Genomic DNA, 27,529 nt, shown 5'->3' on the forward strand with positions numbered 1-27,529 from the left:
GGGTAGGTGAGATAATTAACCCATATATCAGCTATGCACAGAAAACCTGTTGAAAAAAGTTATAATAGAAAGAGTTTTTACAATAAGCTTTTTCAATATTTTTCCACATTTGAAAAGAGTTAAAAAGTAATGAGGAAAGAAAATCCAAGCCTGTTCTCTACAATCCTAACAACAGTTACACTATTGGTTAAAAGCTTTATGTAAAAATAAAAGTGTTTTTAAAAAATAGCTCTTCACCTTGTATTAAATATGAACAACAAAAAAACTTTATCTCATAATCCTTAGAAAGAAAAGCTAAGGCTTAATAAATATAAATTCAGCTCAGAAAATAACCCAAAATTAAGAAAATATTTTAATATTTCACTCTCTAATACTATCAAGTGGTTCTTTCAGCAGAACTCCCTATCTATCATGTTAATTAAACAATCCTACTCACAACAAATATATGATATATACTATAGCTTCCTTCCAAAAAAGCCACAAAAAACAAAATTTGCATTTGCTTCCTCACAGTAAAGGATTAGTTTTACTGAGAAATCCCCCACCCCCATAAGAAGTAGGGCTTTCACCTGTGAATTTAAGCATTCCTGGCTTGATTAGCTCATGGAAATCAGACCAATGAGTGTGCAGGAGGGAAAGCACTTGTGATATAAATGCTCAAAGTAGGCACACTGCTATATAACTGCTTTCTTTTTCTTTGAAGTAACCAAGAAAATAGAAGGAAAGATTTTGGTTGTGCTTCAGTATGAATAGACTTCTTAAATTTATGCTGATTAAAAGTCAAGGTAAGTATATAGAATGCATTTTGGATGTTCTCTATCATTGTAGAATAGCTAAAGAGAATGAAATTTTAAATCTTATAGTAATTTAACTTTATTTAATGAAAATTCTTATGAAAGGGATATAGAGTTATTTTTCATTGAAGGCCCTCTAAGATTTTTGTTATTTCTTAGATGCTTAAAAATAAATGTTTCTTAATATGAAAAGTACTTAGGCATAAATAATAACTTTTTAAGCAAGCTACTTTTTCATTACAGTAGGTCTATATATAGGTTCAGCTAAAAATTTATAGGTTTCTCTAGCCCTATACAGGAGTCATTACCTTTATAGAAACAAAAGCTATTATGCTGTTTCTACAGATACATTGGAAAAGACCTAATAGTTTCTTGTGTGAATGTTTTAATATGATGTGAATAAAGACAGTTTCTTGTATGGTTGCTTCTAACAACATGATTGCTCCTTAATTTGCTGCAAGTGTTATGTGTTAATGACTTATTGCTGTGTTAAAGTAGTCTAGTCTTAAATTTACCTGCTTTTCTGGTTGTTAAAGAGAAGGTCTGTAGTTCTATTCTGTTTTACAAAACCTTGAGCCATGATGAGGTATGAGTTAAGGTTGCTGATATGAGAATTTACCAGTAAAAGTGCAGGATCAAGGGAGTTATTTGTCTGTTTATTTCAGTGCTATACTGAAGTCTTCAATGAAGATGCCTGAAAGCAGAAGCCAAGCATGCCAAGATGCTAACAATGAGGCTAATTTATAAATAGTAAGATGAGTATATGAAATAATAAGCTATCTTTTTAGATAGCAGAAATCTTCCTCTTCTAGCTTGCTTCTATTCTGCTAAGATGATAATACCCCACATACAGGTTCTGCTCTTATCTTTGCGGTCATTTCAGATTCAAACAGAGGCAAGAACCAAATTCTTGGCAGCTGTGCAAGCACGTAAGTGTTGATGTACTCTTTATGCTCTAACAACCACAATTGAGATATAGCATAACCTACTGTCTTGGCTTAAACTGTCCCTTTCGAAATCAGCTCCATCAAAGTGTTTGGGAAGAAGTGCAGGTGACAGAGAACAGATTATTTTCCCATGTCTTCTAGAGGATTAAGCTCCTTATTCCTCAGGTTCTGGATGTTGCCAGGCAGGGACCTCAACAGGGACCTCTGCTCATGGCAGCAGTAAGCAGTCATGAAAAGGAAGGTATTCATGGAGGGCTTATCTGGCAACTTGATAGTCAAGCTCCTATTGACTGCTACCAGTGGCAGCACCTGACCCTTCAGGCTTAGGCTGTGCTCTAGCAAGTGACTGTACTTGATGTAAGTGAAAACATGTGAATTCCTCTGTAAATAGACACTGAAAATAAAGGATTAAATTTCTGTTATGTGTTTTTTGCCTGAGGACTTTGAGTGACTAGAAGAGATGTTAGACTACCATTACAGGTCTACAGTGTCCCTGCCAGCAGCAAGTGAGCACATATTTCCCCATCAGCTCTACACAGCTTTCTGACCAAATTTTGAGCCTGTACTTTATTTTCAGTACCAAGACTCTCCTGGTACCTGCAACATCAGTGGTGCTGTAAGGCCCCAGATCAAAGTGAATGATTGTCTCAAACACCTGTCTTGAGAAACAGGAGGAAGTGGGGGCATTTGTTAGAATGGGTGCATGCTTAGTGTGGTCACTCTGGAGCAAAAAGTTACTGAAGGTGACTACTAGTAAGGGGTGGCCCATTGCTAGAAAAACCTGAGACAGTTATTTCTGCCTGTGGCTTATGCTGAACCAGACTAGAAACGCACCCCATGCAAGACCTTCCCATTCACCTGCATGATGGAAAAGGGCTCTGGGACATTTGGCAAGTAGACTACATTGGCCCCTTCGGGCGATCAGAAGGTAAGCAACATGGGCTACTGCGGGTAGAAGTGGTCCTGGGGCTAGTACAAGCTGAAGCTGTGGCACAAGCAGCTGGAGAGAATACAATCAGAGGATTAAAAATATGGTTTAGCTTTCTGCCCAAACCAAAGTCAATACAGTTGGATAATGGCAGCCGCTTCACTGTCAGGGTAGTCCAGGAGTAGGTGAAGGAGGAGCAGATCTGGTGGATATTCTGTGCCCACTACTATCTGCAAGCCAATGGATAGTAGAAAGAACAAAAGGCCTCCTTAAAGAGTTCTTAAGGCCCCAGACCCCAGCATGGCCAGACTGACTCTGGGATGCTGTGACCAATGATCAGTTAGGGGTAACAGGGGTCCATGACTTGCCACCTTTTGCTCCACAGCACTATCTCTTATTCCTAAGGACCAAGGGCCAGATAACCCCAGAAACCCTTCATACTATCCAGGTCAGCCAGTACCGGTAGACCTACTGACAGTCCCACTGGTATTAAAGACTCCCATAAACATCTATGCATGGGTAACAACAGATGCTCATGGCAAACAGCACAGAATTAATAGCCAGTGGACAAGCCCCTCCTATTGAAACTGGTCTGATAGGACCTAGTTCCTCTTTTCTCTTGCAGGGAGAAGAATTTAGTCTGAAGAAACCTCGTCATGAGCAAAGAGCTTATGCTGTTAAGTTTATCAATAGTTTGTGTTGTTTTTAGTCCTACAATCTTTTTGATATGCATATTTTACTATTGTTTTTGCTATTTTGACTCTGACCTTTTAGGTGTGATAAAGTCATTGACTGTAGCACAGGTCCAGGGGATCCCCTGAAACATGGCTCTTGAATGGAGTGAGAAGTCTGAGAAGGGACATGTGTATATGTTGGGGGGGGGGGTATCTCTCCCATGGATTAAAGAATAAAGACCCCATTTGTAATAAAACCTACAATACCAATGGAGCCATGTATTGTGGAGTTCTCTACACCCACTACCCTATTAAAAGCCTGCCTTTATCAATGAAACCTGTTATTTATCTTTTAGGTTATACTGATACTTGGACTTGCCAGACTAGTATTTATCCTGCACTATTTGGATTGGCTTGGGGATTCACACTGAAACTTAATACAACATGCAGGATTGCGATATGCAGTACTGTTACCCTCACTCTGCACAAACAGAACATTTAGTTTTGGCAAATCCCATATATGATTCAAAAGATCTTTTGAGGCTTCAACCTATAATAAGGCATCAACAGAATCTCGAAGACCTAGCCTGGCAAGTCCATGTATTATCCAATTGGACCAGATATGCATTTGCAGAATTGAATTCATAGTTACAAAAAAGTGTATAAATGACTTTACAAACTGTTTAGCTCTATATATGATGTTACTTAAAGAACTTAAAGAACATGGAGTTTGTGGAATGTTAAATCTGACTAATGGAGAGTGCTATATTAATATATACAATGCCACCACTTTGAAGAAGCCTGTGTGAAAGAAATATCTGATCAGACAGAAGAATTGTTCCAATCCATGCAACTGAGTGACTGGTTTGATAATGGGACTCTGGGTTTCTGGCTGCAGTCCATACTAGATCCTTGGGACTCATGGGATGGGGAGCTTGGCTAATGAAAATAGAAATAACATTAGTTACTAGTTTTATACTTTTAAAGATAGGTATAGCTATTATGTGATTACCTGTGCCATCTCTTCCTTTTCCTCTATGTTTTCTTTGTATGCTATGTCAGAATCACCACCCTAGAAGATGATCTTTCAGAAGACAGCGTGAAGATGTCTGTTTGATCCTTGGAGTGGTGTAAGGCCCCAGATCAGTGAACAATTGTCTGACATCTGTCTTGAGAAACAGACATGCTCACATTAAACTCCTAAATCAGGCAAGGAAGTTAGGTGCTTGTGTGAGGCTACAACCAGTCCTGAAGAGGGGGGCATGAGACCACCAAGACACCCCCTCATGTATACTCACTGACTCATTTCGGACAGGAAGCGTAACAGTCTGATTAATGGTTATTGAATAGTAGTCAGTGTTCCAGATGCGGAATATCCCATGGTTACAGACCTGCTCAGCTGAGGGTACTGAATCACTCCCTGTCAGAAGAACAGACACCTGGTATCTTTAACCAAGGCTATGCTGGAGCAACTGGACCTTGAGAAGGACAGTTAATCAGAATGTTTTCTATATGCTGCAATCATGGCAACAGAACTGAGAATTCATGTATCCTTAGTTGAACTACCCTCGTAATACTAAAAATCACACCCTATAAGCTAGAGACCCTGGCCCAACCAAAGAGCATTACTCACTGAGCATGCCCAGTGAATTTTAGGAACACTACATCTTTAAACAGATGAGACATGCAAGCACCAGTAGGGAATAAGTGATGAAGTGTAACTAAAAGTACTGATAACCGTTGCTTGAAATGTGTGTTTACTGCATATCAGCTGAAGAGTGCTTGATTCGTGGGAAGCTATGGAGTACCCAGGCTTGTGCAACTCTGAAATCAAGATCCTTGGTGCCTGCCTGCCACTGGAGGACCCTGACAACCAGCAGAGCCTGTTGCTGGATCCAAAGGTGGTGATATCTTTTTCCTATTTTTCCTTCTGTTTTCCTCTCTATCTCTGACTTTCTAGGCACATAAGGGTAATGTTGTTGTAAGTTTGTCAGTCTGCTATATTGTGTAGTTTGTTGTAAGTTTTGCCAAATCAATATCCATTCTAATCACAGTTATCATCTTTTGTAATCTCACTGAATTCCAAGTGAAGCTTTGTTTGTAGCTGAGCCTCTTGGCTTATTGTCATGACTCCTGGGTACTGCACAGAGAATTTCAAAGCTCACCTTCCCCTTACTCAGAGTGGGACAGGACAGGTGCCTAACAGCTGGAGTGTCTCAGCAAGTGCTCTGCATGGATGTGCTTCCTACACAGAAACCCAACTGTTTCAAGGGTCTCAGGAAAGCTAGAACTAACCTGACTCAGTAGCTTCAGGTTGCCCTGGCAACCTGTTAGCAAATACATGCTTAGGTGTCTTTTCATTATGATGGTAAGAAGACCACAGCTAGCCATAGCCTTTTAGTGAGTAAAATCTTGGCTCACTTAAAGTGAGAAATAATATGAATAATTTTGGATCCCTAAAAATGCCATGTTTAAGCCTTGATTTTATTTTGATACTCAATATCTGGCTGTATATAAGATGAATTATTGGGTAGAAGTTATTTACTAATTTAAGTAAACTACACTATATAAAATAATAATGTCTTTGTTCTATGGTGTAAATAAGCAGCTACTTAAAGGAAATATAATAAGCCATCCAATTTAAGAGCATTCTATTGCTTTGTTTTAAAAGTAAACTAATAAAATACACTGAACTAGATTTTTTTGTCCTTGTTGAGGCTTCATGTTTAATGCTGACTGCTTCTATACACTCAATTGACAGTTATTGTGAAATCTTTTCCCTGAAAACAGGAGGCGGAGGAAGCTTCTAAGAAGCTTTAGACACTGTCCCACTACTCAAGCCAGAGTCTTTCCTCCTGTACCACAAGGGCCTCAGGAAAATAACCTGCAGCTATCAACTAGATGGTGAGCAGCTGGGCAGGGAAGAGTGTGAGTGTGATCTATCGGTATTCAACTGCTCTCTTTGTCAGGGCAAGAGTGGCTGAGTGTTGTCCATGTATTATGTGTCAGGCAGATGAAGGGGAAAAGGTGAGGTCTGGGGCAGACAAGCACACCTGGTAACACAAATGAATTGTTAGCTCTTTCTCCTTTTGCTCTGTTTGATTAAATGAATCAGGGTGTGTAGCTCCCATCAGCTGTCCTGAGCTGTAACAATGGTTGAGCACTGTTCATACAGAAGAATAGTCATCATTGCTCTATTTAACCTGGGACTGACTTGACTCACATCTGGTCCACTGGAGCTAGCCCATGTGTTAACCCCTTTCCCATCTTTTCCTAGGGAATATGCTGCTTGTAGAAAAACAGCCTGATCTCTTGTGAATTGCTGCATGCTTCTGCCAAGCCCTTCCCCTGTAACTACCACAAGTGTCTGCTCTCAGCTCCTGTTGTGCATGTCTAGCCTTAAGATGGGGAAAGCAAGAATGTTTCATCTTCAGGGAAAAGATTTTTCTATACCTCACCTATTGCTTCAGGCTGTCTGTACAACCAGGTTTGTCAATGCCCTCATCACTTACTGCACCAGGGTGAAAGGGGTCTAACCCCTCCTGATGGGAAGGAGGATCAGCGTGCAAGTTTCCCTGTGTGTTTGAAACAAGCCAAACCCCATACTGCACTGGAGGCTGTGCAGCAATGATCTGTTGGCAGCCTCTGTCTATTTTTTCCTATCAAGAGGGTTCATGTAAGAGTATAGTCACCTACTCCTATCCTGAGGTTAAGCAAGAGCACCTCTGTTTTGTTTCTCCTGTGACAGAGATATGGCTATTAAAACTGTTCTTGCCTTGAATCTAGGCATGTATTTCAGTAGGTTAACTGGAGCTTGGTGCAAAGTGTTCTGTATCAACAACTTTATTTCTACTAGAAGTGTGATTGGTAAGTTTTGCAATGATCAAGAAGCCTGCTCCTGAATAACTTAGCACTGCTTAGCATTGGGAATAGTAATACTGGTGTCAGGTACCATTTTATTCATATTCTTGTCATGCACATGACATATTTTCAGTTTTATTTAGCCTACTGTCTGTAAAGTGGGGTAAGTATATCCCTACAAAAGCCTTTAAAAACCAGCTTTTTTTAGAGAGCTAGCAATGCTTTCTGCTTTCATGGCAGTCCTGTGCCAGTTTTGTTCGGCCACTGCTTGAAGAGCAGGGGCAGTGACTCTTCCCAGTGGCTGGATGAATCTCTTCCCCTGGTGCCGAGTTTCAGCATCCATGCAGAGACAGGAACGACTCTCACACATTGATGCAATGCACAGTCGATTCAATTTATTGCTCTGCTTGAGTGGTTATATACATTTTTCATATCTGCACACGCGATCACGCTTGTTTGGATAGGCTACAGACATAAATCACGCACTGTTCACGCGCCCCACATTCCCTTATGATTGATAACTATGCACTAACGCCAATAGCAACAGACCGCCTCCACGTCCTTGAACAGATCTTGTTTTTGCTAACCCACATCATGTGCACTGTCAGCACTTTCTCAATTGTTATTCTTAGCTGTCCTTTCCAGCGGCCTGTTCAGTTATGCCGTTTTACTTAAACAGCCTAGTCGTGCTTATTCTCAAGCTACACCGACCCCAACACCCTGGCAGTTCACTGCCTCAGTATGGCTCACTTCACCATGTGCAAAACACTCTCTGATTTGCAAAGGCACTACTGCTCCTATGGATGAGTGTGCTCCTGTCTTGGAGCTTTAAACTTTAGGTGAATTGTTAGCAGTGAGCATGGACCATATGTGCATGTGTTTAGTACTTAAACACAATTTGATTGTTAATTTCAGTATATTTCAACACCGGATGAAAGCAAGTACTCAAACCTACAGGAGAAGAGCTGACTAAACAGTTCTTGTTTCTATTTGCCCTTCTTCCTCTGGCAGTGATTATCTGGGAATTGACTTGGAATATTGCCTTACAGCTAATTTCTTCCCTGAGTCCCTCTGCACAGCTCTGCTCACTGCCTGAGCAGGCAATGTAAATTGGTCCCTTCCTAAGCAGCATGGGAGGTGAAACTTCAGCCTGTTTGGCTTTTTTAATGACAAGTGAGCAACTTCATGGAAAAGGGAATCCATGAAGTCAGCTGTCTACTAGGATTTATTCTCAGACTGTGAAGTTCCTGCTCTGCTGGGCTGGTGGGACGTTAACCCAGACAAATAACTATGGAGTGGGGGAAAAAGCTTAGAGCAGAAATATATGCTGGGGAAACATCTCCATAGCTGTTTTTACTTGATGACTCTGTGAGGTGTTCAAGAACACTATAGAAAAACCAAGGCTGGTTTGTACTTTCTTACGATGCTTTAAAGGGCTGTAAAGTTTGGTCCAAGAAAGACACATACATAAAGAATTGACACTTTACTGGGTCTAAAGCTGTGGTTTCATGTAACAATTCCTAGGGCAAAAAATCAGGTTAATGAGGTGCTTACCTCCTCACCCCCATTTATTGCCCGTTATTAGTTTCTGCCCCCCATATATAGCTTGATTGCTTGGCCAGTCTGTGAGTGTAAATAGCAGCAATTGCTTAGTCTAGTATAAAAAAGCTGTGGATATCCAGTCCCTACCACTGTTTTGTTCTGCAGATCTCCTCTTTGTCTTAGAGTTGCTAATGTGGATGTAGTTTTTGTATCTCCTTTAGAAGAGGATTGGTTTCCAATGCATTTGTGCCAGTATAGCTATGATGGTAGCTGTGATGGTACAGGGTCTGTAAAATAGAGCAGCCTTCAGCAAGAAAAACCTATCCTAAAACATAATCTAGAGGCATTGCTGCTGTGAAAAGAAGCTGCTTATCACACATTACAGGTCAAGCAGCGAGCCATGTAATGGGTCCTTCAGTACTATCATCAGCCATATCAGAACCTATCTTCTGTTTGCTATTTTCTTAGTGAAAAAATGGTTGAAGGCAGCTTGGAAAGCTCAGGTCATATTCATAATAAAACACAGAGAAGCCAATGGACAGTTTATGCTTAAATGAACACAATGTATTTCTCACTGCTTGGTGGCCAGGTAATGGCAGTTCCAGCCAATTCTGAAAGCAGTCTGATTTCTGTTAAGATTGATCCTGCTGAAGTAGTCTAATAAATGAGATAGTTATCAGAATGTTTTATGGGGTTCCAATTTGTTATATTTTCTCTTCCCTGTACTACAGGGAACAATAGCTTTCTAAATGGGTCATTTTGAAAGTGCTCTCTGTGATAGCAATAGGACATTATAGATTGCCTTCAGTGAGTTTGGTTGCTTTGGGCGCTCAATTCAGAGAAAAAGCACATTTCTTAGCCTTATATCTGATTTGTAACATTCCAGATAGGGGCAGGACCTGTGTGTACTACCAAGTGCTAGGAGCAGTTCCTTTAAGGAGATCGTTTTTAGATTTGCTTATAGATTGAAGAGTTACTTATAGCAACATAAGATCTGACAATAGCAAGCCATTTCTCTTGTTGTCATTAGGAACTTTGGAGGAATTAATCACTATTAATTATATTACATAAAGCATGTGCATTGTATTGAAAGAGATGGGAGTAACGAAGACCAACATGGATTTCATATTTTAACTTCTCCTGTTGCTTAATGTTTCACATGTCATTTAACTCTGTATGCTTCCAGGGATTGAGGAAAACTAATAAGGGCCTACAAATGCTGGCTTGATTTTTGTAGATACAATTTTTTCTTTTCGTTTCAAAAAAGCAGGTTTAATTGTTTGAAAGAAGAGCATATCAGTGAAAAGATCATTTTTCTGTTCTTTATTACTAACTTTTATTGCTTGCACGTCAAAGTGATTTCTGGGTACAGGCTAATGGCTGTCATCTCTGAGGGTGACGGAGCACTGGAACAGGCTACCCAGGGAGGTTGAATATCTGGAGATATTCAAGACCCGCCTGGACGCGGTCCTGTGCAGCCTGCTGTAGGTGACCCTGCTTCGGCAGGGGGGTTGGACTAGATGACCCACAGAGGTCCCTTCCAACCCCTGCCATTCTGTGATTCTGCTTCTGTAAAAATAAGTAGGAATGCACAGCTGATGATCAGGTGAGATTTTTTAAACTAGTTTGTCTGACAAACGAGCTGTAATTTTGAAGCATAACATGTTTTAAAGAAGTATTGCGTTTGTCATGTTATTTGCTGCATGCATCTAGGCACCTGATGAACAGGCAGGGCACCTGCCTCATCAGTCATGAATACAGAGCAAGATCTGCTTTTGAACTACCTCTGTTCTCTGGAACGAAAGATAAGGTCTATGGGGTTTCTTTCTTCTAGGGAACCTGTATTTACAGCTAAGATAGTGCCTCTGCATCTGTGTTAGAACATATAAAACATTAACAGGACTTCATATTTTGTTATTAAATAGTTATTCTTTAGTCAGGGAACTTGATACAGAGTAGAAGCCCCAAGGCTCCATATCAAATCATTGATATGCTGAGTATGACCTGCCAATACCTAGCATAGGACTAATTTTCTTTGCTTTGATCATTTTAGTGTAACAATGATGTAAACAGGAAAGAAAATATGCTTTTGAACACCAATTGTAGGCAGCTAAAAGCCCTGCTGAAGGCTTTCTTCCTGAACAGGTAAGTGGTATTTTTTTAAAATAATTCTCTTCTTACTAGTCTTGGGCTCACTTGAAGAGTTCACTTCATCTTTATGTCCTGAAGATCTATTCTGGGCTGCAAGAGCCCTGGGCACTCCAGCTGGAAATCATAGTAGGAGTGCCGACATACCCCTTGCCCTGGATGTCGCACTGGGTGCAGTGGACAGACCACGTGCCATGGTCCTCCTGTGTGATGCTTATGGCTGTGTGAGTCACGGCACTGCGTTATTTGAAAGCTCTGGAGTGGAGGACCAGCGCTGATGGTGTTCTTTGCTTTGCATGCTTAGGTCTTGGCAGCTTGTCAGTAATGGGTATTGGTGGCACCTCTCATGAGCGATGTAACTGTCAAGGGCCGGATCCAATTCCTTGGCAGCGCTGCTGTACAGCTGGCAGCACTCGGTGTCTAAAAGCTGCCTTCTTCCCACTGCGTTAGGATACGTGCTCCAGCCGCGGTGAGCGCAGGGTCCCCACGCTGGAGGGACCTGATGCAGGCGAGGGTCGAAACCCTCGGAAGGCTGCAGAGGAGGGAGCTGCGTTCAGTGCGTCTGACCCTGTCCGCAGGAGGGCAGCCGTGCCGGCCAGGGGCCGCTCCTCCGCCCGCTTCCCTCTTGCGACGCCGGCGAGAGCAGCTGCCAGCGCGCCGCAGGGGGGCGCTGTGGGGAGGACGGGCTGCTCGCGGAAGTTTGTCCCTCGGCGGCGCTGGTCGGAGCGGGGGGCGGGCCAAGATGGCGGCGCGCAGCCGGTAGGTCACGCGTGGCGGGCTGGTGGTGGCGGTGCAGGGTGCGGCTCGGGGCCGCCATGTCGGGCCGCCAGGGAAACAAGCTGCCCAGCAACCTGCCCCAGCTGCAGAATCTCATCAAGCGGGACCCGACCTCCTACACGGAAGAGGTGCGGAGCCGGGGGGCCTGGCTGGGGGGGTCGGGCGGGGGCTGCGGGTGTCGCTGGTCTCGCTGAGCGGCCGCCACCGCACCCCCCCCCGTGTGTGTGCTCAGTTCCTGCAGCAGTACCACCACTACCAGTCCCATGTGGAGATCTTCACCTTCCAGCCGGACAAGCCCAGTAAGGAGCTGGCTGAACTGGTGATGTTCCTGGCGCAGGTGAGCGCATCAGTAAATTATTGTCGATGTAACTTACTCGTGTGTGCATTATATTAATATTATATAAGCAATTATAACTTTGTTGGTTGCTTACAATACCTCGCGCCTTCCCAGGGTTGTGAGGTGACCCAGGGTTTTCGCTGGAGAGTTCAGCTGGCTCTGTCCCTCCCCAGGTCGCCCACTGCTACCCAGAGCACATGGCCAGCTTTCCCCAGCAGCTGAAGGAGCTGCTCTCGCACCACCATACGGTCCTGGACGCAGACCTGCGTATGGTAAGACCCACACCCAAAGCTGTTTGGGGTAGTCTGTGTCCTGTGGTTAAAGTATGCCCTTTATCTGCAAGATTAGAGCTTGCAGTTTTCTTCTTAATTTTTTTTAATGAAGATGGGAACTGGAGACTATTATGACATTTTGGTTCTGTTTCTCTCTTACAGACATTCTGTAAGGCTTTGATCTTGTTAAGAAACAAGAATCTAATAAATCCAACGAGTTTGCTGGAGCTCTTCTTCCAGCTGCTGCGGTGTCATGATAAGCTGCTGCGAAAAGTAAGCCGTGCATAGCAAAACCGGTCTTGATTTCGAGTGGGTTTTGACCAACTTGCCAGAAGTAATGCAGCGCTGGCAGGCAGCTGTTTTACTTTTCTTGGTAACAAAATAAAGTTCAAAATAGCTCTGTTTTTTCAGCAATTGACAGTGCTGGAGGCAAGACCCCATCTGTATGTTTGGTTAGTAACAAGCACGCTGCTGTAAGCACTTTTGCCGTGCTATTGCAGGCTGTGGGCTTGTCCGGCATTTGGAATTGAGCGGCTTGGGTGTGTCTGCAGGTGAAAACCACAAATGCGTTGCTGTCAGAGCAGGCCTTACTGAGTTCTTCGTGAGAGCTTCTGAGAAAAGCAACCAAACCAGCTGCTAGTTGAAGCTGTACTTCAGGTTTTCTGCTGTAAAAGTGAAAATACTTGCTTTCTGCTGCCAAAATTACTAAACTGGCCATCAGAACATGCCTGAATGAAGCAGGGGTGGAATTTTTTTAAGCAGTACTTCATGCTGTTCATTTTCCTGACTTACTGTACTATAAATTAAGTATGCTTTTCAAATACATAAAAATAAAGCATTCATGAGACTTTACAGGATAAGTTCTTATTTTTCCAACTGTAACTTAAAAGATAAAATAATATTCTCATTGGTGATCAGTTTGGTGTCTCAGTTGAGTACTTACATTACTATTTCCCTGGTCTCTGTCTGCATTGTTCTCTGCATGACTTGCGCAGGTTACTTCCCATTATCTCTCCGTTTACAGACTTTGTATACTCACATCGTGTCGGACATCAAGAATGTCAATGCTAAACACAAAAACAATAAAGTGAACACAGTAAGTATTTTAGCTTTCAGAAATACTTCAATTTAACCTCTTGATATCATGAAAGACTCCTAATAATGTTTCCAAACTTTTTTTCTTAGGCACTGCAGAACTTCATGTACACTATGCTGAGAGACAGCAATCCCACTGCTGCCAAGATATCTCTGGACGTGATGATTGAGCTTTACAGAAGGAATATTTGGTAGGTCTGGCAGGCTTGTGTTGATTCCCCGTTTATTGTGGGGCAGCCATCTTAACATCACTCGTGGCATGTAGTCCAAAATGTAATGCTGCAGGGCTATGACTTAAATATGTTTATCTTATTTGTGTTCCTCGGGGGCTATGTTTTGTGGAATGGAATTTAGCTGGAAAGAAACACTGTTTTCTGTGAAATCTCAGGGTTGGTTAGATTGAATATTTGACGTTTGAGTTGAAAATGGTATGTAAATTGTGTGTATTGCATTTGAAACCAAAGCCAGTGGAAAAAGTGGTAATTGGTCTCCCATTACTGCAGCTTATTCTTTCTGTCCCTTCAGTCACAAGTGAGCACAAGTGGGTCTGTTTGTTTAGATGAAGCTACTGCTGTGTTACAGGAATAAAAGAAAATGACAGAAGCTTAACTTCTTTGTTTGCAAATCTACTTGGAGCATTGAGAGACCTGATTCTAATGAAGCTTCCTGCTTGTTAGGATTCACATTTTGTGAGACTTAATTTTCTGAGAATAACCTGAAGTTGCAGAACTTAAAGTAAAAGGTGATGTTTTGGTTTATTCCAGGAATGATGCCAAAACAGTAAATGTCATCACAACTGCCTGCTTTTCAAAAGTGACAAAGGTGAGAACAGAAATCACTTGATAAAGCTGGGTATAACCTAAGTTACCTTATTCCTGTGGATACAACTTTTTATTTTGTAATTGCTAACAGGCTTCACTGATGATTTGTCTTCTGCTTGTTTTATTTTCAAAATGCTGTTTGTGTGGTGAGAGAAGGCAGCATTTGGTTCTTATGCACAGAGAATCAGAATTGGAAGCTTGTCTTACAACAAACGCAGGCTGGTGGGAGGAGGGCAGGTGTACTTGCTACTGCTGCTCAGAAGAGATTGTCAGAATATCACCTCCTTATCAGCACCGTAAGGCTTTCATTTGTTGAATGTGAAGAAAGCTGCTGTGTTTCCTGGGGCTTGAGTGAATCTTAGGCCTTCTGTCATTTGTGTCAGTTCTGCAGTGCTGGAGGTTTTAAAAGCTTGTGTTAGTTTGAGGCAAGTTCTTCCACTATGAAGGTCCAAAAGCTGTTCCATTCAATAAAAACCAACCAACCAAAAGTAACTAAAACCCCAACCAAAATCCCATAGGAAATAATAAAAGTTTGGAGTTCTGAGCACTGTCTTGGGTATCAGCTGTGCAGGAGTTCCCAAAAATGTTGGCATGGAGCAGTTAAATAGAAATTGCTTTGCAGAACGATTGGAAGTGAATGTGTATCTTTAGACTTGCTCCAGGCATGGTAGAAGCACAGCTACTTTTTGGCTCTTTGTGTGACTGACTGTTGAGGATGGGCAGCAAAAATTGACTGCTTCTGTAAATCACCCGTGGCTTTCAGTCTGTGATGTGTTTTGCTTTCTGTTCATATCCATGCCTATAAAAAATGGGGAGAGCCTTCGCATAACCTAAGATGTGGATGTAGGGCTGTTGTAAATACTCATGGCAGTTTGTCCTGTCCTACATACGCTTACTTTGCTTTTCAGGTATTAGTTGCTAGTTTGAAGTTCTTTCTTGGGAGAGATGAAGATGAGAAACAAGACAGTGACTCAGAATCTGAGGTGGGTGCTGTGATTAAATCTTCTCTTCTCTGTTCTTCAAACTCTAATAGGTCTGTCATCCTAGTGACCCTGGCTCTGCCAATCTGTGTGCTTCTGTGATACTTAGTTTTCCATCTTGCTTCCTCCAGATGCTTCTATGCTTCACAAAAAAGTTCAGTGTTTTTGACAGGTGGCCCCAACTGATAGCACGATGCCTCTGCTGTCTGTCTAAAGACTAATGCTGAGAGCTCTTTTGCTTTCCTCTGCTCCTTGTGAAGGAAGCAATTCGCTTTGAAGACCTAAGCAGGTGCTGGTCAGTTTAGTTTGTGAAGACCTGCATTGCTAGGTGTGTAATGTAGAGTTACGGGAAGAGGGTTTCACCTGCTGTATTGGAAGCTGGTTTAATTTTTCAGCTGTCTCTTCCTTTTGTGCTCCCCTTCCCGTTTATGTACAAACATAATTCAGTTATTTTGAGAAGGCTGATAACCTAACAGGATTTCAGTCTAGAACCTCCTAATACAGATATCATTATTTGTCCATGACTGACAATACTCTGCTTAACCAGCTGGAAAAACTACTGTGATGTGCTGTTAAGTGTTTGTGATCTCACTTGCGTGTAGGTATGTGGCTAGTTTTATGGAATGGGAATTTTAAATGCTAGTATTTATGTGTGATGAAATTTAGGAATAGGGGGAGTTTTCAAATATAGTACATGATCCTGAAAAATATTGATATTTTTGTTTCTGATTCCCATTTGAAGCCTGATGTCACCTGAGTCTTGTTTTCCTTGCATTCTTTTCCAAGGATGATATTCCCACAGCCAGAGATCTGATGGTGCGGTATGCAGCTAACAAGAAAACCACCAAGCGCAAGAAGAAACTGGAAAAAGCGATGAAGGTTCTCAAGGTAAGGAGAGTGGCATCCAATTTGCCAGCGTTTTAGCTTAATCCTTCAAGTGCAGAAATGTTTTTGTTGCCTCTGTCATCTTAGCTACATTTTGTCATTTCTTCTAGGTGAAGTTCCTCAAGTGTTTTAGCATCCGTTGGCCAGGCACATGCCTTGTTTGCCTGGAAGAGAGCTGTTGTGAAGCAGAGTCTAAGTTGTGGATTAGCTCTGCTCTGGGTACCCTTTGTATGGTTCCCTACTTTAAAGTATGTGGTGTCTTGATAAGTAACTTTTTAATGCAGCTCCTATTGCCTCTGAGGTCAGGTGGCAGAAAACCCTACGCAGTTGAAAAGCGTGATAGCTTACTGGTTAAAGCAGCTCTTTTTTTAAGCAAAGAATGGTAAAAGCAGCTTTTAACAGCAGCCTGAAACTGAAGCACTTGCAGCTTTTTAATGAAAATAAAAAAAATGTCTTTTACTCTTTTTGCCATGCAGAAACAAAAGAAGAAGAACAAGCCAGAGGTGTTCAACTTCTCTGCTATTCACTTGATTCATGATCCCCAGGGTAAGCATGCATTGTATTTTTTCTTTTTTCAAGTTGTGGTAATCTTAGACACTGAAGCTCAGACCCTACTCTGCAAGGAGAATGAAAATGACAAGTAGATACAAATGTGACAATGTGATACTTGTAGTGTGTTTTATTGTAGAGTTTCATAGCACTTCAGAAAAGTGAGATCAGTCCTGTTGTGCTGGTTGTAGTGGGACACTTGTAGATAGTCAGACAAGGAAGAAGCAATATTACATCATCTGCTTCAGGTTGCTACAGATCAGGATGTTGCTCTGTTGTATGTGTGAAGGCCATAATTTGATAAACGGGGAGTAGTTTACCTACTATAGCTTCTTTGTCTCACCCCCTTCAAAAGTGTATTTCTGTTATTACTCTGATGTTTGTCTAATATCACTCGATTTGGTCTTCGTCTGATCTAGTGAACCTCTGGGGATTTTGTTTTTCAAATGAAACCAAAACATAACTAAAAAAAAATAGCTTTAAATATTAAATAACTGTACTAGTTTTCATCTCTGCTGAACCTCTGCACAACTTTAGATCTTCTAGGCATGTGAGAAGAAAATTAACTCACTGGGAGAAGTGCTTTGGCCACCTTTAATTTCTTCTGTGCAAGGGCACTGGGGCTTAAAAAAACCCAAATCAAACTAACTTTTTTTGTTAACCTAATTCCAGTGGAGATCTGCATTGTGGTCTTAAGTCTACCACAAATCTGTTACTGCTTCTTCTAGACTTTGCGGAGAAACTGCTGAAGCAGCTGGAGAACTGTAAGGAACGATTTGAAGTGAAAATGATGCTCATGGACCTAATATCTAGGCTAGTTGGAATACACGAGGTACCTACTCTGACAATTTTGTAATGGTCTGATGGTAGCCAGCCTGGTTTGGGTGGTGGCATGCTGTGGCCTTGTGGCTCTGGAAAATGAGGTTTAATTTTGCTGTATGTTGAAAAGTGCAGATGTATGGTCAGGTAGTTGACAGTGGGCCTCATGGAATGGCGCAGTGGCATAGACTTGTGTGGTACTAAGTCAGGTCTGCTAGAGAAAGCTGTTGGTCTGGAATAGCCGAACTGTCTCTAACGAATAGAGGAGAACATGTCTCCTTCAAGACCTCTGTGCTCCTGGGAGGTTCTTCAAATGAGAAAAGTTTTTCAAACAAGTCCAGCAACTGCTCATGAACAGCACTCTGAGGTACAGCCAAAGTGTGATCAAAATTACTGGAGTCTCTTTCTCTCTTGGGAGAGAAGATTGTGTCCTTGAAGCAAGGGGAAGTGGTGTGTTGTGGGATCATGCAGCAGAGTGCCCTAATTTGAATTCTGTGCAGTCTAACAAGAGCCATTCTCTGGATTTCACAGAGCTTGGGATTGAGCCTTGTATTTCCTTTACATAAGTCATTTCCTTATCTCCACATATGTCAAGGTCAAGACAGGAGAATGCATCATGCAATGAAATCCAAGGCATTTGGAGAGCAAGCTGTGTAGAATTGTTGATTGGTTTACAGCATATCAGCCTACGAAGATGATCTCACGTTAAAAGACAAGAAGCTAATCTGTCACAATTTATTGCTTTCCTGCAGCTTTTTCTTTTTAATTTCTACCCCTTCGTTCAGAGATTCCTGCAGCCCCATCAGAGAGGTAAGTAGCTACTAGCAGATAACACTGCTGGTCCATCATGTCACGTGTACGGTCAGTTCTTACAAGTGGTGTTGTGAGTAGGTAGCAGTAGCTCAGGATGTAGTAGTAGTAGTCCAGAGAGTTTGGATGAAGGAAGTAAAAGGCCCTGACTGCCAGAAGTGCAAAGCACTTTGAGCTTTTACGGAAACTGTGTGCACTCAACGCTCCTTACCTAAGCATTTGAGAAACTCCAGCAATGGAGTAAAATGAATCTACTGAGTCCCTAGTTCCTTGTGAATCCTGACTGAGTGAAGTGTGACTGCCTTTTGCTGCTTTTACAGGTGTTTCACTCTGGTTCTAGAGGATTTCTTTGTCTTACCTGGCTATTAAGGGCCTGCACTGCTGCTGGGGTGGAGACCAGATGAGTTCCTAATGCTTGGTGGGAGAGGAGAAGTAGTTGTCCCAGATAACTTCAGATTGGAATGGCTTTGAGGCTTAGACTGAACAGCTTGTTGAGTTAGCTGTTTTGGTGGATGCATTTATGGGCCAGAGTGAGCGGCGGCAATATACTTCAGTATCATCTTCCCACTTTTCTTCCAGAAGTGACAAAGATTCTTCTGTTTGCTGCACAGGCTTCGCATCAGTTAGTACCACCTGAGGTCAGTATTCCACCTATATTTGGTGATGTTAAAAATGGACAGCAGGCCAGCATGGAAATATGACTGAATGCATTTGCGGGGAGGGGGAAAAGGGAATCTGGTGACACTCTTTGTCTTTTAAAGCTTATGGTAATTTGGGCTACTTCTGCAAGTTCCAAAGGATTGTTTTGTGTAAAGAGGAGACACACCCCCATGTCTGATGTCTTAATTTCTACAAGAGAATTTGTGTCTAGAAATTATTTGCAGGCTATAGCAATAAGTCCTGAGCTCTATCTTTTATGTGAAAAGAGCTCTGTCTGTTAATAATGTGTAATCATTTTCTCAATTTTATTAAATATGCATCAAGTTTGTTTAACTTCTTTCTTATTTTCAGATTATCCAGTCAGTGTTAATGACCATTGCCAACAACTTTGTCACTGACAAGAATTCTGGGGAGGTCATGACTGTGGGGTAGGTACAGAATCTTAGAAAAACTGTAAAACTCTCTCAATGTAGAAAAATATTTTTCTGTTTTAAACTACCTGCAACTTCTGTCATTCGTACTATGCTTTCAAGAACCTGCTTGAACAAAACCAAGTTTCGACAGTATCTCAGAATAAACTTCCCTTATTTTTGTTGGCAGTATTTTAAATTCCCCAAAATGATGGGTTTCTGTGCTTAGTGCTGTGACTTAACTTTTCTGCATGATGGTGCTTTTTTTTTTTTTAATTTGTTGTTTGGTCTTTTATTTTTCTTTCTGGATACTGTTATTTCTACTTTAAGGGCAGACCTCTTGTCTGTGAATTGATATATTTGTATATACTCGGTGAGTGACTAGCATTGTAGTTCAAGACTCTTAACTTTGATGTTTTGTGGATGAAATTTTGCTACTGACAACAAATTTAAATGCTGCTGTTAGTGAAACTGTAATGTGCTTTCTCTGACCAGTCAAGGGGTATTTGTGAAAGCTGTGATGTTCTCCTCTGTTACACTAAATGCTATATAAAGTTCTTCAAGTTCCAGATAATTCAGTCTACTGCTGGGACACTGGGAATCTCTTCCAGCTGTGGTGTTCAGAAAATAATTCACTTTCCATTTTTTAGAATCAACGCGATAAAAGAAATCACTGCGAGATGTCCATTAGCCATGACTGAAGATCTGCTTCAAGACCTCGTTCAGTACAGGACTCATAAGAATAAAAGTAAGTGTATTACATGGATATGACTTTTACATCTTTTTTTCTCGTGTGTCATCTGATCCTCCATTGTTATAGCCTTCATCTTAATTGTTTTTTATGTGGGCTGAGCAGTATCATTTTCAATATGTCTGTTGCATTTCTCTGTACTTTGAGTGTATACGCATAGGAGACAAAGCAGTCATGGGTAGTTATGGCAGGGGAACTAACTGATAAAACTGCAGAAGGGAAACTGCTTCCTTATAAAGATTTAGTCCTAAGCGAGACCTGGATCCTGCATTGGAGAAATCGGAGGGAGCTATAACTTCAGAAAAGGCATGAGCAGGTTGTAAATACTGATTATCTGAGTGGGCTTTCAGTTTGCTCAGAGTTCTGCTTTTCTGTACTTATTCCTGATTCTCTTTTTTCTGGGTAGATGTGATGATGTCTGCGAGAACTCTTATACACCTTTTCCGTTCCCTGAATCCAGAGATGCTGCAGAAGAAATTCAGGGTAATTGTTGTTTTATGTGCATTGCATTCACCATAAAAGTAGGCTCATGTGCTCAAAAATGATAATGAAAATTGGTCTCATAGCCTCTTGAGAATGAGGTGTAATCATGCCTGCGTTCTTCCTCTGCTAGCTCCCTTACTGCCTTTTGATGTGGCATGCTCTTATTTCGAGATTTCCTTGGTTCAAATTTATCGAACTCATTGACAGAAGGATCGTGCTACAGAAGCTTGACTATCTTCTTACAGTTGGTTCAACTTTTCAGTAGTTCAAGATCTTTTCTTATTTCGTCAGGCAGAATTTATCTTTTGCACCTGCACCCTCCTCTCCCCAAGATTTTTTTAATGGATTTGTGGGTGTTAAAATAGCAGCCTGCTTGACCTGTATTTTGTTAACTTACAGGGTAAGCCTACTGAGGCCTCGGTGGAAGCCAGGATTCATGAATATGGAGAACTGGATGCCAAAGATTATATTCCAGGAGCAGAAGTACTAGATGTTGAGAGTCAAAAGGAAAAGGGAGGAAACCAAGAGGAAGGTTGGCTTTTTTTCTTTACCACTTCTGTTTAGAGCGTCATTGTCACTAAGACTTTATTTGGATGTAAAACTTGGTGTTCGTGCATTTCATATGCTGCTGTCACACGCTGCATGACTTGCATGTGTCTGTATTTGTCCATTAAGAAGCACTGATGCTATCCTCGAGTAAGTGCCGTTTATCCAGTGAAGTTTCTTACCGTGTGTTGCTTTGTGTGATAGACACTGAGGGATGGAAAAGCAGAGGGACAGACATTGTACAGGCATGAAACTTCATGTGTTCAGCTCTTACTAAAGAAAATTTTTGTTGTGTATTGTAAAACACTGAAATAGTCCTTTGAAATAGTTTTTTGCTTCTTTAGTTCACTTTCTGTGTATATGCTCCAGACAAATCAAGCCTGATGGCACTGGAGATATTGCAGTGGAGGTGTATGGGAGGAATAAGCACCCTGATATGTCATGTTTCCTACCCACACAAATGCAGTGGTTAGTGTAACAATCTTTGCTTTGGTTTCTGAAGCTGATGACTTAGCACATCGGTCAGTTTGAAGAACAGTGAGGGAGGAGCAATGCATATACTGTAGAAAGTAACTTGGCTATAAATTGCATTGCTTGCCTCCTTCGTTTAGATGGCAGGGAGCAGTGAACATTGTTACTGAACAGTCTAATAAGGATTAGTATCTGTAAACTACTGTGTTTCTTCAGAGACTGTCCCAAATGCACTTTGTTTTGAGGGTCTTCAGATGAGAATTAAGCTTTGCAAAGCATAGCATTATGGTACAGCTTGCTGTGACACTGACTTGTTGCAAGCTGCCTCGGGCATTTTCCGTGGTTGGCTTGGTTATGAGTGAATAGGTGTACATAAATGCATTTCCTGTAAAGGCTCTGATAACCATTGTTCCCCATTTGTCAGAATCTCATAATAAATGTATTAAGGTGACTGCAGCTTACAGTAATGACAAAACGCACCAGCTGTTTTAAGCAGTCTGTCGTAGGGAGGTGTGTGTGTTTTCAAAGATCTCACACTACCGTATGCAGTTATCACTATAAAAATTGGTGTCTGTAACTGAATGTGCATGTGGTGTGGATGCACTAAGAAATCGGAGCTGAGGTTTTTTGCACAACTGTGAATCCGTTGCAAGCCAGATGGAATTTAGTAGCTCAGCTTGCCAGTAGGAAAGCATGAGAGCTGCTGGTGTCTTCTGAAAATCATCAACAAGTAGCGATCAGATGTATGAAGTATCTTATGTCTTTGTAATGTCTGTGTAGTTCTAAGGCCAGGGTGCTGAGACCCTACAGCTTGCCTGTTTGGTAAGCGTGTCCCAAGGCATAAATGCAGTCAGCAGATAGGTAGCGAAAGGCAATGAGAGCTTGCAATTCAATCTTAAATTATTTCAAACTCAAGCAGTTAAGCTGAATCTGTATTCAACAGCTCTGTTCACTTTTTCCCTTGAGCAGATGGATGGGAAAGTGCTAGTCTGAGCGAGGAAGAAGATAATGAAGATGGAGAATGGATTGATGTGCACCACTCCTCAGATGGGGAGCAGCAAGAAGTAGTGAGTTCTAAGTGTCTTCTACCCCAAATACAAATGAGTCTTTTTAGTAGCAGATCAGATTCTCTTGTTCTGTACCTTCATGTGCTGCTTGTGAATAACTGTACAGGGCTGCAGAGTAACTTGACCAGAATCAGTGGGGTTGAAGTACTGTTTAGCACCTGTGCTGAAGTATGCGTGTTCTTGGGGGGAGGGGGAGAGAAGGGGGAATTCTGTCCCAGTGCTAAATGCCTTCAAAGCTATGATATTTACTTGAGTGCTTTTATTCACTCTGAAATATGGAGAAGATGTACTTCTTTATTCAAATACTACATGTTGGATATAAGACTATGAAGAATCCTAGCAGCTGGTTGTAGCATTTCCCAGCAGTATTGTGCCTGCATAGGTACTTGGGAGGCAAGGGTCATGGACTGCAGCACAGAAATGGTTTGCAAAACTCTGAATGATTCTTCTTTTGTCCTTTTTTTCAAAAGGCAGAGAAGGTGAAAAGCATGCCCATAGAGGAACGAAAAGCCAAAGCTGCAGCAGTCAGTACAAGCAGGCTGCTAACTCAAGATGACTTCCACAAAATACGTCTTGCCCAGCTTTCCAAAGAACTTAATTCTGCACCCGGCAAAGCTGCAAAGAGGAAAAATATTGAAATAGATGATGAAGAGGAGGAGGGCAGGTAGGATATGGACTATTGATGAGTGCATTCTCTTCCTTATAATGTGGTGATACAGCTTTTAATTGCAGCAGGGCACAGAGCCCTGCTTGGTCAGTATCCCTCGATGACAGGTGGCAGACAGCCACACAGCCTAGAAGGGATCCTGGCCTGGGGGATTTGTTTATACCTGGGAGAAAAGAGCAGGGGCCGATGGAAATTTTGAGACTCTCTTGCTTGTTCAGATCAATAGGCACATGGGGTTTTTTGTAGCAGTAGTTGCATCATTGTATCTACAGAGTTTCTTAAACGTCCTGGATGGAATAGGACTTGAAAAACAGTAACGAGAGAGTTGTATAAGGGTTGTCCCAAGCATGAGGATTACCCTGAGACAACAAGAAGTGCTTGTGTGAAAGTGAAGGAAGACAATGGTGTAAGAGATGGGTGAGAGACAGAGGGTCAAGAGGGCACCTTGTTTTTCTTGCCAGATGAAGTTTTGTGTGTGATGGCCTTTTGTTGGATTTTTGTGTGTGTAGGGGAGAGTTGCTTTCACTCAGAGATATTGAGCATCTTCATAAGAAGCCTAAATCGGACAAGGAGACCAGACTGGCAACTGCGATGGTAAGGAACTGGGCTATTTCATATTCTGTCTTTCTAGGTTTGGGTTTGTGTTTGTCTCCTCCAGGAGGAGGACATGGTGGTGTTGCATCTGTAAGATGGGTGCCCAGCTGCCATCTGCCTTTCGAGAAATATTTAGTATTTTATCTTTGGTGTTGCATTTTGGCTGTAACAAATAAACAGCCTCTTGTTGGTCACAGGTGACAGTGAAAATAGACACACCCACTGTGATTTCAGAAATGCAGCTAGCATGGAAGAATGTACATAGCATGCACAAAAGTCATACTGGACCCAGATTTATTGTTACTGCCATAGAACCTGTCACCCAGCAGCTGTTGTTAACTGTGGGGAAAGGAAAATGAATCCCTGTTATTCTATTATGTTGTCTATTCTAGGCTGGAAAAACGGACAGAAAAGAATTTGTGAGAAAGAAAACAAGAATTAACCCATTTGCCAGCTCTTCCAACAAAGAAAAGAAAAAGCACAAGAACTTCATGATGATGAGATATAGCCAAAGTGTCCAGACCAAAAATAAGCGTTCTTTCAGGGAAAAACAGGTAATATTTAATGTTGAAAATAAATAGGGCAGTCTGAGCGGTAAACATGTAATGCAGGTGAAGTGCTGTCTATCCTGTGCCCTAGGTTTACTTTGAGGTGTTTACTTTGAGGGTTTAATTGCTGGAAAGGACTGTGGGCTAGGTGGCTTCCCTTGAATCCTGCCTCAGAGGAGATGTATTGGAGACTGCAGTGGTGAAGAATACTGTTGTCAGTCTCTTCTCCGTAATGTCTATTGAGGACCAAGCTCTGTTGCAAAGTCATACGTAGGTTAGGAAGGTCAATGATAATGTGGTTTGTTTTCCTTTATATAAATTAAAGATGATCATATTAGAACCCTGACTGTAATCGTGTGATAGAAGAAACGTTTCCTTGGCAAGGAGTTGTTTTCTAGTGTGTTTCTTCTTTCTCAATATTCTTTCTTTGACCTTTCTCCTGTTACTTGTCTGTCCTGGCCTTGAGGTCATCTAATAGCTTGTCACAAATGGACTTAAAGCACAGACATAAATGCTATTTATTACCTATTTGAAACTTTAGAAAAAGTAAATCACTTCAGTTTAGCCTGCCGCAGTAGTTTCACAATATGCTGCTTTCAGTGGTGAGGCCCTTGTCCTCTGCTGCTTGCTCAGTGGTAAGCCTGGCCATGGGGCTGATACGGGATTCAAGAGAGCCCTGCGAAAGGGTATACAAATAACAAACATGCATGTGGCAGTCCAGTTACTGCATGCTCCTGCAGGCAGCTGTGCCAAGGGTAGCTGGAAGGATATATAAAGGCAGGGCAGAAACTTCAGGGGATGACTTTGCTCCTGAAGGCATTGGGCACGGAGTGTGCACAGCTCCCCTGGGGTGTCTGCAGTTGGATGAGCTGGTGAGAATGGAGTGTGGACGGGGAGTCCCCACCCTGCTCCTGTGATGCACCTCAGCTGGGGATAATGCCTGAACTGTGGCTGCTGTTGCCAGAGAAGTGGTTGTAGGCATTGCCTTGCTCTGCTGTGTTTCCCCTTGGCAGGGCAAGTCTGTGCTAACAACAAAAATCTGCCTTAAAATCCTTTTATCTAACCTGGCAGATGGCCAGTCTAGGGTTTTACAGTGTGTTATAAAAATTGGACTCTTTTGAACATGTTTGAAAAGAAACTTCTGGAATAATCCAGTTATGTAGGTGTCTTGTTTGTGTGTGATGTTAATCTGTGTGTTTTCTTGTGAGATTGTCTTGTGCTAGAGTGCATTTGAGATGCTGCTTTTACAGACAGTCCTTTTATTTTTTTTTCCAGGATTGTATCATTAGGATAACATATATTTGTCTGCCATCTGACTTAAGAGCAGCAAGACTGAAACTGTTTATAGACTCAATAGAGAGAACATGTCTTAACTGTTTCTGTTAAACAGGAAGACTTGGACTAATATCCTCTGCAGTCTTTTTATTAGTTGTCTTTCTGTCTCACCCCAAATAAGGCTGACCACATCAACACAGCTCTCAGAGTACACAGAAAATGTTGCAGACAAACAGTTCAGGCACTTTTAGGAAACTGCTGTTTACAATTATACTTGTCTCACTTTTTCTAAAAAGCCATCTTGAATAGTTTCATCCTTACTCCCAGTTAATGTTTCAAGTTTAAATGTAACAGCTGAAGAGTGAAAGAAGAATTTTTTTATACTTTTTTCACTGAAGTTAGGCCACAACATCGGTTCGGTTGACTATAATTTGGAAATAGTTGAGTTGTAGTACTGTAGTTGTAGGGTACTGCATTCTGCTGCACTCTTTGGTGGCAGTATAAAATGGACTGTTGTCTAGAGTCTAGACCTAGATCCCCTTACCAACTAAAATATGTCTGAAACACACAACAAAATCTCTTTAGAGTGATATAGCACTTGTAAAAATTCCAGCATCCCTCCTTCCCACCTTGAAAAGAAGTTTTGTAATACTCTTTCAAAAAAATACCATTTAATCCTACTTACCTCTAAACTGGACTGAAGTTTTTTCTTGATCTCTTCTAATTTAATGTGAGTCGGTAGAGGAACAGTTTGTTACTCTGATCTTTTTCATTATATAGGACTTGCTAATGAGGTACTGAAATGTTTTGGGTTTTTTAAGCCCAACTCTTTCTTTAATTGTACTACTGAGTTTAGCTAAATAACCACAGCATTTCTGCCACTGTAGTTGTTAGTATTTGCCAGTTACTGGTCCCAGTTTTAGCTGATGAGCTATTAGTGTTTTTCTCTGAGGCTGAAGAAATTGAAGAGGGTTGTTTATGTGACAGTGGTGTTGTCTCCTTACTTAATATTCCATTCTTGTTTCATATTTAGCTGGCTCTTCGAGATGCACTTCTGAAAAAGAGAAAACGGCTGCTGAAATGACAAAACAGTAATGGAGAGGAGTACTTAATCACTGTTGAAGAAATAGCCTTGGAAATGCTTATTTCCACTCCCGACCACCGTAAGGGAAAAAAGGGACTGACTTGCTTTATGGATTTATCTGTGTTCTGTTCAGAATTACAAATGGAATGCATCCAAGCTGTTGGATATTGCACCTATAGGACAGACAGAAGAGGCCTTACTCCTTGCAGGATTTAGATTTTTTTGAAAGCATTCTAGGGAAGAAGGCAATTTTCTTTTATTGAATATAACTTACAGCTGGCTTTATATATGTAAGTATTAAAACATACAACCATATTGTAAAAGTATTTTTGAAACAATTCATGAATAGGTAATTGGAAAGAATAATAATATTCTGTCTCAGTCTATAAAGTGTGTATATGTAATACCTGTGCCTGTCTCATAGATGTGATTTTTATGGAGTAAGCCATTTTCTGAGCAGCTGGTTTTTACCAGTTTAATAAAACCAAATCCTTGTAATACAGGTAAGTTCAAGTGAACAGTTAAGGGGAAAAACAGTTTAATTATGCTTTATGAAGAAAAGAATAAAATTAGTGTATGGAAGATGGTTTCTGTGTTGCCATTTAGACAGATAGCATCACGTGCAGGAGAACTGAGGAAGCCTATTTTCCTCTATCAGTGCATCTTGTGGTGGGACATGCTGGTATCTGATTTTTGAAGTATACATGAGAATAACATGGATCTGTGGGTTTTAT

General features: G+C 41.4%; 1 protein-coding gene across 1 annotated transcript; it reads left to right on the forward strand.

Moving 5' to 3' along the window:
* The first annotated feature begins 11,623 nt into the window (after nucleotides 1-11,623).
* Nucleotides 11,624-27,395, forward strand: SDAD1 (SDA1 domain containing 1). Its single transcript, XM_075420799.1, has 22 exons — nucleotides 11,624-11,799; nucleotides 11,904-12,008; nucleotides 12,182-12,280; nucleotides 12,443-12,553; nucleotides 13,305-13,376; nucleotides 13,466-13,566; nucleotides 14,140-14,197; nucleotides 15,105-15,179; nucleotides 15,963-16,064; nucleotides 16,538-16,607; nucleotides 17,339-17,442; nucleotides 18,182-18,239; nucleotides 18,819-18,877; nucleotides 19,251-19,327; nucleotides 19,960-20,057; nucleotides 20,467-20,543; nucleotides 20,943-21,075; nucleotides 22,530-22,627; nucleotides 23,098-23,291; nucleotides 23,804-23,888; nucleotides 24,281-24,442; nucleotides 26,745-27,395. The coding sequence occupies exons 1-22, from the start codon at nucleotides 11,710-11,712 to the stop codon at nucleotides 26,793-26,795; spliced, it is 2,079 nt and encodes a 692-aa protein (XP_075276914.1). The 5' UTR covers nucleotides 11,624-11,709; the 3' UTR covers nucleotides 26,796-27,395.
* The last annotated feature ends 134 nt before the right edge of the window (nucleotides 27,396-27,529 follow it).

The sequence above is a fragment of the Opisthocomus hoazin genome, chromosome 5, assembly GCF_030867145.1.
Source record: "Opisthocomus hoazin isolate bOpiHoa1 chromosome 5, bOpiHoa1.hap1, whole genome shotgun sequence".
NCBI lineage: Eukaryota > Metazoa > Chordata > Aves > Opisthocomiformes > Opisthocomidae > Opisthocomus > Opisthocomus hoazin.

Coding starts and splice junctions, on each gene's coding strand:
- SDAD1 (XM_075420799.1), top strand. CDS start 11,710: ATGTCGGGCCGCCAGGGAAACAAGCTGCCCAGCAACCTGCCCCAGCTG. Junction 11,800..11,903: donor CGACCTCCTACACGGAAGAG/GTGCGGAGCCGG, acceptor GTGTGTGCTCAG/TTCCTGCAGCAGTACCACCA. Junction 18,878..19,250: donor ATCAGTTAGTACCACCTGAG/GTCAGTATTCCA, acceptor TCTTATTTTCAG/ATTATCCAGTCAGTGTTAAT.